This window comes from Lates calcarifer, linkage group LG2 (assembly GCF_001640805.2).
Source record: "Lates calcarifer isolate ASB-BC8 linkage group LG2, TLL_Latcal_v3, whole genome shotgun sequence".
NCBI classification, from domain to species: domain Eukaryota; kingdom Metazoa; phylum Chordata; class Actinopteri; family Centropomidae; genus Lates; species Lates calcarifer.
Window position 1 is genome coordinate 12,356,867 of NC_066834.1, and position 16,182 is coordinate 12,373,048.

At 39.4% G+C, this 16,182-nt stretch overlaps 1 protein-coding gene across 1 annotated transcript; it reads left to right on the top strand.

Moving 5' to 3' along the window:
- Positions 1-1,142: 1,142 nt before the first annotated feature.
- Positions 1,143-6,540, top strand: LOC108894138 (high choriolytic enzyme 2). Its single transcript, XM_051073276.1, has 10 exons — positions 1,143-1,183; positions 1,263-1,348; positions 1,586-1,613; positions 1,723-1,773; positions 2,099-2,230; positions 2,859-2,979; positions 3,205-3,383; positions 4,380-4,461; positions 4,977-5,101; positions 5,648-6,540. Coding segments are annotated over exons 2-10 (774 nt in total). The 5' UTR covers positions 1,143-1,183; positions 1,263-1,294; the 3' UTR covers positions 5,650-6,540.
- The last annotated feature ends 9,642 nt before the right edge of the window (positions 6,541-16,182 follow it).

Genomic DNA, 16,182 nt, shown 5'->3' on the forward strand with positions numbered 1-16,182 from the left:
GTGTTTCAGTCATTTTTTCAAGCACAAAAAACAACTATTTGTTGGTTCCAGCTTCTCATACATGAAGATTTGCTGCTTTTCTTCATGATATTTGAGAGTAAACTGAACAACTTTGGGCTTTGGACTGTTGTCGAAAACAATAAACTATTTGACTACATCACTTTTCACATTATCTGACATTTTATTGATAAAACAATGAATCAGTAAAATACTTGCAATATCATTATATAGAAAACTAAATATCTTTGTTTTGTTGTGGTTTTGGAACTACCCTGGTCTGTGGGAAATTATAACAAGGATTTCTCACTGTTCTCCGGTTTTATATCATGGACTGAACCATTAATTGAAATGATTATTGGCAGATAAATCAATAATGAAAATACTTGTTGTAGATGTGTATGAATAAACAAAGCTTGTGGTGTAAAAGTACTGCATTAAAGTTTTTGCATCAATTTGGTAGTTTTGCAAAATTGTCATTGTATTTCGCATTTCTTTCACTGAATTTTTGCCTTTTCAGTGGAAGCTTTTTAAAAACAAGAGAATATTTCCTGGTTTAAACCCTGCCTCTCTTGACGTCAAAGTGAACAATAAGCCATTTGTTAAATTGTCACTGGAAAATCACTCATCCACTCACAGGTATTCTTCTGTCCACAGGCAACTGACTTAACAAGTGTTGACTAATAAAGGACGTTGTGCTCTAACCTGGTGAAAACAGAGTTGTGTCTTTATGTAAAAATAGCCTCAGCCCTGAGAAGAACACAGGCTTTGCCATCTAGACACATGTTAACATTTAAGATTTAGATTCTATTTTTTGACAAATTCAAAATGAAAAATTGTACTTTGCACTCCAACACGTTCATCTGGCAGCTATAAATTAACATTTTATATATAAAACACGTAAAGGGATTATAAAATATGTTGTCTTCCTTTAAATTAATCTGCCCAGCAGATTAAATTTAGCTTTTCCCTGACTGATGTCCACAATGAAATGCTGCTGAAATCACTGATGCATTAGATCTTATAAAGTCATTGCTGGTTCAGTTATTCTACATTCTACTAGATTGACATGAAGTATTTGACCAACACCTTGACTAAAACCTCAGCCACACCCTGTGAGAGCTGCTTATAAAGAGTAAGGGGCTGAGCACTTACAACATCCAGCAGCAGACTACTGGTCCAACAGGTAAACTCTGCTCATCTCCTTCTTGTTCTCTCTATTCTTACCACACTGAAACACTGTCCGCATTCTCCTGTATTTACAGATTTGAAGTTTATCTGGAGAGGACCCACTGCAATGACACCTGCCTTCGTCTTCCTCCTCTTCTTCTCATTGACAGCCATTAAGCCGGTAAATTTGAGTCTTTCAGCACTGAGATTATGTCCCCTCTTCTGCATGTTCACAATATCAACTTGAGGTGACCAAAGGGAAAAAAAAAATCCTTGTTATGAGCTTGGTGACAATGCTTTTTGACATAATTGAGAAGATTTTATGAGACTTTAAGTTGTAGGAAAATTGTTGTTGCCTATAATCCTTTAATTTATAAAATAATTTAAATATGTGCAATCCTGTGCATTTGTGTTGCAGGGTGCGGCTGATGATGGAGATGAAAGAGGTGAGTTGAATAATGGAGAATTCCCAAGATGTTAACATCAAAAATATGAATGACTCACATGTTAAACTGCTGCTCCCTCTGATATCCTCTGTTCTCTGTTTGCCTTCAGACACATCTTTGGACACCTCTGAAATCATTGCAAAAGCCAATGCTGACATAAGTAAGATTTAAGTTTAAAATGATCCAGCCTTTGTGGCTAAAACACAATGAGACCTGGTGAGAGATGCAGCTGAATGATAAGTCAGTTGACAGAAAGTAACTAATGAAGACCATTTGCTAGTTTCAGCTTGTCAAATGTGAGAATTTGCTGCTTTTCGCCCAAATATATCAAAGTAAACTGATTTAAAATGTGTTAGGACACATTTTACAGACAAAATGATTAATCAAATCATCAGAAATAAGAATGTCTGTCAAATATGTAAAACTTCTTTCCATTCCTGGTTTTAATCTTCATATAAGTAACTGTTTGTTTGTCTGTTCTGCAGAAACGCCCTTGATCTACGATGACATTGTGCCAAATTTACACAGGAATGCAGACCCCTGCACAGCCACAGGATGCAAGTGGCCTAAAATTGGACGCTACGTCCGAGTGCCCGTCTCTATCTCCTCCAGCTACAGTGAGTGACCTCAGTTTGACCCCCTGACAAAAAACCAGTCCTGTCAAGGTGGACTTTGTTTGGTTCCACTAAACAAATGGTCCATTGTGGTGAAAAAGAGATTATTATACAAAATCAACAATGTTTCTTCATTTACTCATGTACTATACTTAAGTACAATTATGAGGTATAAATCCATATCGTGTCCCTTTTACTCCACTACATTTATCTGACAGCTATAGTTACCAGTTCAACATGTTTTCACACCCACTGATGTAAATCTTCTCTGCTGAATCTACTGAAGTCACAGTTTGAGCCCCATCTTTTATTCCTTAAAATACATTTGATATATTTAAAGAGTGAGTTTTATTACTGCAAAAAGTTCAATCGTACAATCAAATTAAAACTGTGATGATGTGAGTGATGTTAGTGAATAGGAGGAGCTAATGAAATGACATTAACACTGTTCAAACTGAGGGTGAGGAAATGATTTATGATTGACACGTGTCACTTATTTGTACAGACCGAGCTCTGCGTTTACCATCTGAGATTAAAGGACAGATTCTGAACTGAATTAGTACAACTTGGAAAAACTGTACCTGAAAGTTTCTGTACCATACTTGAAGGAGTTTGTGCTTTGTCTTCACAGCCAGAGAAGAGCGCAACATCATCATCAGAGGCCTACTGACCTTCCACAAGTCCACCTGCATTCGCTTTGTCTGGAGGCGCCAGTGGCATCGGAATTACCTCTACTTCTTCTCTGGAACTGGGTAAGAAAACACACCTATGATGGCATGAAAAGACAGTCTCTCTCTCTCTGTCAAGAGTTGAGCCACAAAGACAAATCTCAACCACAGCAGTATCAGATCAGAGAATGGTTTTCTCTTTGCAGCTGTGATTTGTATTAGATTTGGAAGGAAATGACAAACGATGTTGTCTTGCTGATAGTGGCATGAGATTGGCATGAGTGTGTGTGTGTATCACCTGTGTCTCAGGTGCTGGTCCAGCCTGGGCCGTCAGAGCCGAGGACAGGCTATCTCCCTGAGGAAAAATGGCTGTTTGTACAGAAACACAATACAGCATGAGGTCCTCCACGCTCTCGGTTTCCACCATGAACAGGTCCGCTCTGACAGGGATGACTACGTCTCTATCCTTACCCAAAACATTCAGCCAGGTCAGCTCACCCACAGAAACCTTTATTTCACAGTCTGGGTTTTATCTGTTATACAATGATGAGAACAATGGAGGATTTTCATAGTCAATAAACTGAGGAGGAAAAAATTCTGTATACATTTACATGTATTTGCAATTCAGCTGTATCTTAAGTGCAAAGATTTATAGGAATATTAGAGCGAAGACAGAATAACAAGACTAAGAGTCTACAGCCATGTTAGTAACTCTGTGAAGCTGTATTTAAAGCAACAAAATGTAACTTTGCTGAGCAATAGTGCCCTCTGCAGCCACAAGTGGTAATTATTTTTGTTGGGCTCTGAGTCTTCATATACAGATAACCATCAAATTGATTTTGAAGCTATTTTTTGAAGTTATTTTAAGGTAAATATATACTTACATGATGTTGCTTTAAGTAGAGTTGAGCTTTGAGATAAATGCTAAGTTAGCATGCTAACATGCTTACAGTGACAATGCTAACAAGCTGAGTACAGCTAAGGCTGATGGACGTGTCAATGGTTTTATAGATATTTGGTCTACTGCAACTACTCTTGCTGCTTACAGCTTCTCAAATATGAGGATTTGCTGCTTTTCTTTGTGATAACTGAGAATAAAATGAAATATCTTTGGGCTTTGGACCACCAACCAAAGTATAGGTAATATTATAACATTTTCAATTTTCACCTGATGATGGCATAAGATGAAAAGTCACCAAACTCATCAGGATTCATCCTCTGGGCATCATGAATATATGTACTGAATTTCAAAACAATCAGTTCAAACCTGTTCACCTGTTAAGATTTTACAGTCTGAACCAGTGTTCGACTGATGAACCAACACTGCCGTTCCAGCTTTGTCTTAGAGTGAAGCACTGCATATGATACAACAATAGACTGCTTTGTAACTCTGAGGTTTGAGCCCATGCTGGAAATCTTAAATGTTACTGAAGGACAGAACAGGTGAAAATGTAAAAGTTGAAATATCCTCTCCATCTGTGCAGGAAAGGAATCAAACTTCCAGAAGGTGATGACTAACAACTTGGGTACTACCTATGACTTCAACTCTGTCATGCATTACAGCAAGTGAGTGTTTGTGTGGGTGCATGCATTTACAATATTTGTACATCCTCTTGACTTTAATCACTTCAGTGAGACATGTGTTTAGATATTTTTTTTTACATTTGTGAGGGGAAGGTGTTATGTATTCTTGAAACAGGTTTCTGCCTCTTAAAAGGAAGTTTTTCCTTGCCACTGTCGCCTAGTGCTTGCTCATGGTGGGATTTGTTGGGTCTCTCTCTGTAAATACCTATTTTAAAGAGTATGGTCTAGACCTGCTCTATATGAAAAGTGCCTTGAGATTACTTTTGTTGTGATATGGCAGCTATATAAATAAAACTGAATTGAAAAAATTGAATTGAATTATGCGTAGAGGACCAGCTATGTAGCAAAATTCTCGAAAATCCCCAATAGTCATTATGTTGTTATACTGCAAGTCATTAACAGTCAGCAGTACCACATTGCAAGAAAGAGTCAGTGTGTTCTTGTATTTGTGTGTGTATGGCTCAATATACCAATGTTGTGTCTGTGTCCTCCACAAGATACGCCTTCTCCAAAAACCGTCAACCAACCATCATCGCCAGAGATGACCCAGATCTGACCTTCGGACACGCCACAGAGATGAGCGCTAATGACATCGCCCGCATCAACATGCTTTACCAGTGCTGTGAGTGAACATTAAACTCTTTATTATATAAAACTTTTAAAAAAGTTATACTATTAACATAGAAATAAGTTAAGTTTGTGGCCTAAAACAGAGGGAGATGATTTAACAATGGTCCAACAGTGACAGCATCATCACTGTCAAAATAGCTGCTTCTTTAGCTTGGGGAAGAGGTAGTAGTCTGGCGATGCCCAATCAGGTAAGTATGGCGGATGTTGGACGAGTTCAAATAAATATTCAGCAAATGAACGCATGCATGCTGGTGGTGTTAATTTTCTCAGACAGAGCTAACTTTCAATTTTCAATAACCCAAAACAGAAATACCACAAAAGTTAAAACTTCAAACTTTGTGAATAATCACTAAAAGAGTTGTGCATGTAAAGAGAGCTGTTTAACTCATCCCCTTCTACCTTAGGACACAAATTTATCAATCAGCCCTTGTATGTACACAACAAATACAGCAGAAGAAAATAAAGATAGGGTTGAATTATTAAAAATCTGAGATCGTAATCAAATAACCAGAGCCTCATTTCTTTTTCCCCCAACCAGGACACGAGTGACAGAAGGAGCAAGCCGGCTTTCAGATATTTTAACTCTCGGCACATAATGATTACATCCAAGGCCCGATCTGTTGTAACTGCAATAATATTACAGAGACTTCAAGTCCTGCCACAGTTATGAGTTAGCTTCTCTTAGCATTCAATTCATTCAGGTAACGAATTGTTTTGATAACAGATGCAGTCCTGAAAAAAAAGACAGCAATTTAGAGATAATGAAGGGAGTTTGTTAAAGGGAGAAATGTTTGCTGTGATGGATCATGCTGAATTGTGAAAGCTGTTTTTCATACATTCAGTAATGACTTGACTTGATTTGTGTGCAGAATTAGCCAGAGGATTTGATGATCCAAGAACAAAACATGTTTGTCAAGAACTTAAAACAAAAATGTGTAATTTGCCTGACAGTAATAACTAATAACATTATTATGACAGCTTGGGCCAAATGTCTTTTCTTTTCATTTGGTTTTTCAATTTTAGGGGGTCCCTTTTTTGATTAAATACTTGATATTTAACCACTGATGATTTATACTTAATGACTTTGATTTCATGTCTACTCTGAAGTGAGAAATCAACAAAAAATAGACCAAAAGGTGGCAGTATACCACTATCATATGAACAGGGATTTACAGAATAGTTTAGGTTAGGGGATGTTCTCAGCTTGTCAGTGTAGATATTTCACATCAGTTTTTAGTTTGGCTCAGGTGGATATACAATAAAGCTTCATCTTGCCACTAAATTTGTACTCATCTTTTGAACTTTTGTCTCTTTTTTGTGAAATATTGGATCATTTTAAATCTTTGAGCCTTAAACGGTTATCACAAGCCAAAAAGATTAGGGAACTATTGGTTTAATCCCTGACTACGCACTATACTGTATTTTATGATCTTATCAAATGTTTTGTTTTTATGTATGAAACTACTAAATGTTATAAATAAAGTTAAACATATAGTACTTCCCTCTGAAATTTAGTGGAGTTATAAAAAGTAGCATGAAATGGAAATACTCTTGTTAAGTACAAGTAAATCGTGTTTTTAAGTAAATGTATTTATTAACTTTCCACCACTATTTTTCTGTCACATTTCCAGAAATGTCTCCTCCTTGTTCAGCCTGTTTTAGGCCAGGAATCACACACACTCATACCCTGTCACCTGCAGGTTATAGACAGGATGGTGACTCACTGGTGTCAGGATTAGCAGCCATAAACAGACTCTGACAGCACTGTGTCAGCTCATCTAAGTATATCTCAATGAGTGTGATGGTTGTGTTTTTATTTATAGATGCTGTGATGTTGTGCAGTCTGTCCTGTGATATTGCATTTTAGCTGTGGATCTGACGTTTCTTAATAGCTCCACAACAAAGATACTGACTACCCTCTCTGTGAAGTTTACACATTCACATTTTTTTCAATCCTGTCTCAAAAAACATCAGTCAGGTGCTCACATGAGCACTGACACAGGGTTTGCTTGATGTAATCTTTCCTGCTGCTCATATTGTCCGTTAAAAAATCCCTCCCTAAGGTAAATCTAACAAGTCTTTGGTAGCAGCAAGGTGTGAAACAGGAATGTATAAATTTTTTCATCCCTTATGAAGTGGGTTTCTTAACATTCAGCTGTAGTGGGATGCTGTTGTGGCTGGTGGTAACAGCACAGGCCAGGAGGACCCAAGTGCAGACTGGTGCAGTGAGGGAATGTAAAGTAAAATGGATGGGTCAGTACATGCAGGTAGAATGCACCAAATGTTTTTATTAAAGAGTAAGATCCTCTTGGTTCAACCAGAAACATCACTATATATTGCTATCAGACCCCATTGACAAAAACAATAATTTTACTGTGCAGAATGTAGTGTATGCAACTGAATAAACCTACAACCAATTAGAACAATGTAAAGTTTGATGTAGTAAAAAGCAACAGAAAATATCTAACTCACCAAACACTGTAAGTGTAGATGTTTGTCTTCATTTTAGAGAAATAATACAGTCCAGTTCATTTAACAAAGCTGTGACAGACCTCTCCACAGTAGCAGCAGCCATGTTGGTTGTTAAGGAAAATGCTTCTGCGTTGCCCCTCTGTCAGTCAACTGCACATATACAAAAAGAGACAAAACTCAAGACTTGTCCATATAGAGATGAGATGTCTGGAATAAGGCAGCGACAGCCAAAGAGAGAGAGAAGAGTCCCAGGACAACCATGGCCATTGTCCAGCACAGAAGAGCTTTGGCACTGGATGGAGAGAGAGGTAAGGACACAGCTTGGACGCTCATGAGCTTGTGGCTGTTGGATGACAAAGAGATGCAATCTTTTTCAGAGGGTTTTACAACATTCTCATCGGCTGAGCCATTTATTGATTAAAAGACTGTATTTTTCTGCCACGATAATGACACTTTTGGGTACTTTTGGAGCGAAATATCAACTCCAACTTTGTCATCCAACTAGCTGACATCAAGTGCATGGACAAGTCCACATAACCACATCATCATTTCTTTCTTTCCCATTTGCTGGTCTCTCTCTTTGCCTCTCTGCTGTTTATTTGAAGTGAGTCATCGCTCAGTGGCGCTGGGACTCGTCTCCCAGCTCAGTGTGCTCTCATCGTTTCCCTGGCAAAAACTAAAATTAGGTGAAATTTTAGCACCAGCAGAAAGCTTTATTTTGAGAGACGTCCCTCTCATCTAATGTGCTGCAGGCATTCACACACTTACATATGGGTACAAATGTGTACAGACAAACACCAGCAATCCCCACAGTGTCTGACTCTATGAGTGTGTTTAGCAAGAGGCAGAAAATTTTTACAGCCTTTAGTCTCCTGGTAAATATTACATGACTGCTCAGCGCATGTGATCAATGGTTTTCTGGGGTGTGTTTCCTCATAAGCAATATGAATAAATGAGCAATTATTCAACAGGGAGGAATATGGACTATGTATCAGTGCTGTTTTGAAATTTAGTAGAACGGATTGTGTTAATGTTGCTAACTAATCTGATGATATGAATCAGTTCGAAGGGTGAATCTGTCATTTTGATTTTGAGCTGGACTATCTCCCACAGTCTGAATTTAAAGGGTTTAGCTGGTGATATTCTACCAGGTTTATTAAATCAAAAATAAGGTTTAGATTTTCTGCATACTCTAAAATGAATAACAGTATGATTACACACAGTAGAAGTAATTCAAGTTTGTTTTTAAGGTTACTGTAACATAAGCTACACATCTACCACTGTAATCATTACTGCATTGATTACAGCAAATTTATACTGTTTGTGTGCATTAAAAACATTTACTACAAAAATGTATTAAGGAAAAAAAATCAAGATTTTTTAAGGTACTTCCTGTCTTGACATTTAAACTTTTAACAACCACACAATTTAATTTGCCCATAGTGCCAACAAAAACACAGTGAACAAACAAAATGATTAGTTTTTGGTGATTATATACTAATAAAAACAAACTAGGAAATATACTACATATGTATATTCTATTTCTGCCCATAGATCCCCATAAATGGTCCTTTAACCAAGAAAATCTTTAAAAAATTTTGCAATATACTCAGCTGTACCTCCAGGGATTTCTACTTGGGGCTGTATGAAGGAGATACACACACACACACACACACACACACACACATAAACAAAATGATTTTTAATGGAGAACTGGGGCATGATGGCATTTTGTTTAAAGATTGTGGGATGTAAATGTTCGTGTATGAAGTGTCTGAGCTGCTCTCAGGTCAGTCCAACACTCTTGTTTAATTTGTCTCCAGGTTTCAGGGGGCGGTAATGTGTCTGCTGCAGGCAAGTGGGAGACAGAGGGGGAAAAAAAAGCTTTCTTCCTTGTCAAATGGTGACCTTTAAGGTGGCGAATGGGTGTGGAGGTATGATTTCTACAGAAATGTGTGTGTGTGTGTGTGTGTGTGTGTCAAGGATAGGCAGGAGCTGGGAAGAGAGATCTGACACACACATGTACTGGTTGTGTGTGGAGGAGTAAAGATGAGTGGCTGGTATCTTAGCAACAGCACGTTAACAGAGGAGAGGGGAGAATGCGTCGGGGAAGGTGGATGGTATAGCCAAACTACTCTGCAGGCACGCGCGCACACACACACACACACACACACACACACACACACACACAGAGGCTCATGTCGAGACTCACCCCTAATGAAGTAGTTTGTTGCTGGAGCCCCTAGACAACAGAGAGTTGTTCAATGTTTCCTGGACCTGGAAAGATGATACTGATGTCTTTTGGTCAAAAACCTCCAAACACCAAGTTTAAAATTTCTCTTATTATGTCATATCTTTAAAGTATGATGCTTCTGAAACAATTAGTGTTTTTTTTAATCCACCTGTTCTTATCTGTATTTTCAATTTGCACAAAGCTGAGTATAAACACAGAAAATCTGATAAAAAATTCCAAATATTGCAGAAAAAGGAGGAAAAGGTTTTGCCTTTGGCTGAAGTGGAAACGTTGGTGTATCAATAAAAAGAAAAGGTGACAAAGTGCGATGGAAACAGACTTCAGTCAGAGATATACTTACTTTACTTAACTATGTGTTAGTGTTTGCACGATGGCTACCCTTCACATATCCTGCATCTGTTTGAAGTGTTGGTTGTACGTGTTCTGAGAAATTAATGCTAAGCATGTGCACATGATGCAATATGCACATGAACAGTAGGGGCAGTATAGGGGGACGTGACAGGAGAGGTGTTAGGGCTGCCCCCTAAAACTCTGTGATTAGATGCATCTGTCGTGAAAACGCTGATTCGACTCACAGGGTGTGATTCGAACACTTGTTACACTTTTCTTTTACCTGCCTCACAGTTCACACACAGAGCACTGCAAGAGCAACAATGTGGCTTTAAACTTTACAACCAAGTCTTGTCTTAAAATGACCGAACCACAAAACTAAATGTGATGGCAGTAGAGGGCAAGGCAGAGTGACTTGTTTCTGTTGGCTGCTCCGATGGTCTCAGCTCTGGTGTCATGTAAGTTCTGAAGACCGGTCGTGGGAATGTGCACAGCTAATGCAGAAACTACTGGCTGACAACGCCATCAGCAGCTTGGCAGGAGAGACATGGTGCATTAGGATTTCACAACTTAACTGTGACAAAGATCTATGTGGTAATGACACAGCTCTGCAGAGAGGCTTTTGATTTGAAACGACAGTCACAAGAGGTGGAGATTGTGGTGACACCTGGTTGAGGCAAGATGCGAAAGAAAGGTCAGAAAAAAACGCAACAGCAATAAATCATCGAATTTTCATATTTAACAGCTGATGTAGGTTTCCCACAGTAACGTGTGGTACATAGGCAAGTACTGGATGTGAACAGTTACGGCCAGCTGGTTGTCAAAGTGAACGTGGTAAAAAAGCAAATATATCTCTGGTCTTAGTGAATAAATCATGATACACATTAAACACTTAAATGTCCACTGAACAGACGAACCCAAGAAAGTGAACTCCTCCAACCTGTTTTCATGGATGACACACAGTGGCCAATATCAGACTGATATTTCTGCCCACGCAGTACATCATACATCTTTAACTTCCTCTTTTTGTGTCTCCCTCAACTTCTGTCAAGCCCACATTTTGGCCTGTCTTGTTTTGATGATGCCTCCTCACTCCACTCTCACCGCCTGTCTCACTTTCTCCATCTCACACCTTCAGAAACACACACTTCTCAGAGGTGTTTCTCTCGTCAAGGGTGTGAATGGGATCGACTTCACGAGGGACTGGAAAAGAAGGACTGATGGATAGATGGATGGGCAGACAGACAGTCGGGGAGGGGTGCAGGGATGGATGATGAAATGAAGGAGGATAGAGGTGAGGTGCCATGGAGGCGGAGACTGTGACACTGTGTGAAGAGCAAAGATGCCAGGTAGGTACATGATGGATGGAGGTGTTGAAGGTAGAGGGAGTAAAGGTGTTGTGTCTGGGATCTGACCTGATTTTGATTCTGATTCTGTACCACGAATGTACGCCACCTTGGAAACATCAAGACGGGAGCAGTGAAGATGGAGGATAAGAAAAGAAAAACTATGTACAAATATTCTAACAATGCACAGCACGTCATTATGAAGGACAGAGCAACACTTCATGTAAAAGATATATCAAAGTGAGGTGAGAAGGTGAGGAGGGGGGGATGAGAGGCAGATGTGCTCTGAGATGAAAACGGTTCTTGGCACTGAGCAATATCCTTCTCCCACTGGGTGTCATTACAGACCCGGCACCTCTGATTGTGGCTTTAAAGACTCCACAGGGCCACACGTCGCTGAGCCGGGCATGATCACACAATAATGACTCAATTATTAAAACACATAATTTTTGTTTCCTTTCACCCACTGCAGTTCCCAGCCTCCAACCTCCAACCTTTACCACTTTGACATTTTTATCTGTTGATACTTTAGCATGGGCACAGAAGCAGCCCCCCCAACAAAGATAGGCCCGTCTTCAAAGGCTGGTTGCAATAATTTTAAGGTAATTTATGGTTTCTTGCTGAATTTTTAAATAATAGCTTCCTCTCATGTCCTTTTGTTCTGTATGGAACCACATGTCCTAAAAAATCTACACACAAGAAGAAAATTAATTTTGTATAATACCTAAAACTGACATCATGCCCTGACTCTCTTTGTCCCTAAAAGTATTCAGTGTCTTTTCTTGCTCCAGCTCCCCTATCCTTCAGAGGTTTCAAGCCAGTAATTTCATACAGATGCTCTCTCCAATGGACATGCACCTGGAAAACACATGCACAGGAAAATATGTTGCTCTACTTTTGCAACTGGCAACAATGAGATGTATTTTATGTGAATGCACAAAAAGGAGAGTGTCATGTTTACACATTAAACTTTTCAAGTCATTTAGTATCATGAAATGACCTGTGTGTCATTTAACAGGGGTTAGGGTCACAAGATTTGCAGATAAAATGACACGTGAAAAGCAAAAAAGGCCGGTTCAGGGGGTGGGTGGGTCACATCAGAGACCTGACTGTAGTTTAGGCTACACAAGTGCCTTGAATGAGGTCAGGGAAAGATGGTGGTTTTTATTACATGTGTCTGAAGTCACTATGAATTTTTTCTGTATTAAACCAGGCCAGGATCTTTCTCTCCTTTCTCCTTAACAAAGTGCTGTGAGAGTCTAAATGGTACCATAAAAAAAGTTCCCTGTCTCCTAGAAATTTCCTCTAAACATGACCATGATTGTTTCCTTAACCTAACCATGTCCTTTTTGATCCTAGACTTGAACACATCTTAACAATAGTGAATGCGGTTCCCTTTGTGCCAAAAAATGTGTCCACATGCTACACACCAGAAAAACACAGTCAGTGACAGGGAGTACAAAAGACTGACAGCAAATGGTTTGGCAGTGATCGACATAAACGATCTTATTGTCAAAACAGTTTTGTCACAGCTGAAGTAAAGTTCAAAGTTGAGTAAACATAAAATGTTGTCACATATTCAGGCAACATGCACAGTGCCCATGTCCATCTTATTATAGCAGTGTCAGGTCAGAAAACTGTGTGGGGATTTGTTAAAGTTTTAGAAGGCAAAAATTAATAATGTCCTGTCGATCAGGGCATCAGATCAGAAGATTTTTATATATGGGTCATTTAATTTTGAGGGCTTATTGATTTATTGGCTGCCACACTGAACTAAATCCAGGCAAATCAAATTAGTCGTATGTATTTTGCATAGGTAAGGTTGATGCATAAGTGAGAGAAAAATCAGAGTAAATGCCACAGCAGGAGAGTGAGGTGGTGAATTTTCTGCCTTTACTCACACCATTAAATAAATTCTGCCTTGTTAACGATTCATTTGAGGGAAAATGTGACAGAGTAAACAACAATGCAGCGGCGCAGCATGCCTCGTTAAATTTGAACAAATCATCTTCTCGTGTACTGCATGTGTGTGTGTGTGTGTGAGTGTGTGTGTGTGTGCATGCCCTTGATGTGTTTCTATAGCAGGATACATGTGAGTGTGTGAGGGGGTGTCAGAGTGGAGAGGATGGAGGGAGGTGGCTGGTGGTGCTGGCTGGATGTGGGGCTCGATCTGCAACACAGCCTGTCTGCTAACACAACATACACTCCATAATTGGACTCAGAGGAGTGAGGAGACCCGCCTGCAGGCTTTGGGATTATGCTAATATATGGCATATATTGCCATCCAAACATTCCTATCTCATGTCTGTCCCTATTGTAGGCTTGCACTCAGCATACCGGCAAAGGAGAATGAGAGGGGAAAGGCCTGAAAACGTACCAGAGCAACGGGACTAACTGTCGCGTTAGAGGCGATCTGTGATGTCTTGACACAAATCAGCCTCTAGCCTGTTGCCTTTTATTTCTGGAAACATTTCTTATATCAAACAATAGATCACTCCTCTGGGGCGTAACAAACACAGACACACACTCCCAAGACTTGATTTACAGCAAGTCATTTATCACAGGCAGCTAATTTTGATTTTCCTTGATCTCAACTCAAAATCAAAACAAAATGCTTTTGGGAATCACTCATAAACAGAAACTTGGGTGTGAAGTGAGTCTCCAAAGTGTCAATGTTGCTAATAAATGAATCAAAATGAACAACAGAGTGAACTGAATAATTAAAATGGGAAACAAACAAGTTCTTTGGCTTCAGATTTAGAAATTTATATCACCATTTTTTAGATCATTTTGATTAGTTTTAATGCTCTGTATGGATTGGCAGATATTTTCTAATCTTTTAACACCACATTCTGCACCAAAACCACTTAAATCTAAGTTATTAAAAGTTCTGTTGATTAGCTCAGAGCATGGAACCACCTTCAGCATCAGACTGTGCCACATTTTAAAAATCTGTATGGACTGACATGTTATAAATTTTACTTGTACAGGACTGTTCTTTTTAGGTAGATGATATTTGCACCAGGGCATGCATAGATACTGTATGTATATGTGTATTGCATGTATACTTTACATAGTTAATGTTTTGAAAGGGTCTATTTTAACCCAAATCATGATCTTTTCTAACCAAACTGCGACTGAAACCTGAAGAGAAAAAACTAACAAAAAAACCTGAAGATAATAAATAAATTGTTACGACTCCTTCAGTTATCCCCTGTGTCGCCACTGTTTCCTGTGCTGTGTTTTTTCTCCTCTCTGTCTTCCTTGTGTTTCTCCCCCTCTGTGTTGTCTGTTGGTGGGGAGCAGTGCCTTCTCATTTCAGAGGCGGAGGCTGCAGGGGCTCCAGGCACAAGTCTGTTTTCTCCGGTGAACTAATTGTGTTTTTCTTGTGTCCAGTTCTCCGCCTGGAGCCCCATGCCTCTGCCTTCACCGCCATCCACCCCCTGAAGCAGGAATCAGATGATTACTCACCTGCTATGATTCCTCCACTTACTCACCTGGACCTGTAAGCACCCGAGCCATCTCAGCCCTTCTCCTCCCTCTTTACCTCTTCAAGCCCTGAAGCCTTGACCTATAAAGTCACACTAAAACTTGCCCCTGGAGTTTCGAGACTGTGTCTGCCTTGGGGTCCTGAGTAAACTCTTTAACCAGAGCATAACATCAACTAAGTCAATATCAACTTTCCAGTGTCGTACAGAGCTCAAACCTCTCTTTCCAACATGGACACCACTCTGTACAATGCAACATAGTTCAAGAGTTCCACTAACTACATCCGGGAAAAAAAAAAAAACTACAACAGTTTAATCAACAGACCTCTATACAACATTTTAACCATTATGAACAGGTGGTTTTGTATTGTATTAAACTGCATTAGTTTTAGCTGGGTGTACGTAATATACTGACAACTGAGTGCAGACATAGATAGTTATAGATTCAATTATTTTATTTATCCAAAAAGCAAAGTTGGGAGTAGAATACTTCTTTCACCAGAAGAACACTCACCAGATGCTGCTCCTCAGGCCTGTTGCTCTGAAGACAACAACTCAGATCTTCTCCCATCTGGACCGTGGTGACTGGACAGAGAAAAAACTAAATTCTGATCAACTTCAGTAAGATAAGCACCTTAAAACGCTAATAAGAAAAATGAAAACTGACGGAGAGAAATCACACTCGTGATATTTAATTCTGCAACCAAAAACATCCACAAGGTCTAACTGTCTATTCTATTCTAGTCATCACACCTGATATATTATTAACAAACTCTGTGTCCTTGTCTAATTCATTTGATGTGATGAAAATGTTTGAGTGTATTCACACAGTGAGAGCTGCAGCTCAAACAAACAGAACATGCTAGGTGTTTGATGTCAGCTCTCCGCTCTCCATCACGTTCCCGCCTTTCACTTAAAATTCAACTCGTGTGGTTGTTTTAATCCATTAATTTGTTTGAGTGTGAATGGTGGCGGTGGTGCATGTATGTGTGTGTGTGTGTGTGTGTATGTTTGTGCTGTAGTTGAATGGCTGCGCTCAGTTTCATGCTTTGTTATAGAATGCAAAGTGTTGCCATAGAAGTGAACACAATTCATTTGAGCTCATTATGTGGCTGAGGTGGGCCGACTGTGGAGCTGTCATTAGCAGGGTCTCGGCTGGAGGTAATGAGAAGAATGTTTCTCC

Bases quoted from the DNA above. Each gene is read 5' to 3' on its own strand.
- LOC108894138 (XM_051073276.1), top strand. From the start codon at position 1,295: ATGACACCTGCCTTCGTCTTCCTCCTCTTCTTCTCATTGACAGCCATT. The intron at 2,980-3,204 runs GTAAGAAAACAC...CCTGTGTCTCAG, and splicing joins TACTTCTTCTCTGGAACTGG to GTGCTGGTCCAGCCTGGGCC. The intron at 4,462-4,976 runs GTGAGTGTTTGT...GTCCTCCACAAG, and splicing joins TCTGTCATGCATTACAGCAA to ATACGCCTTCTCCAAAAACC.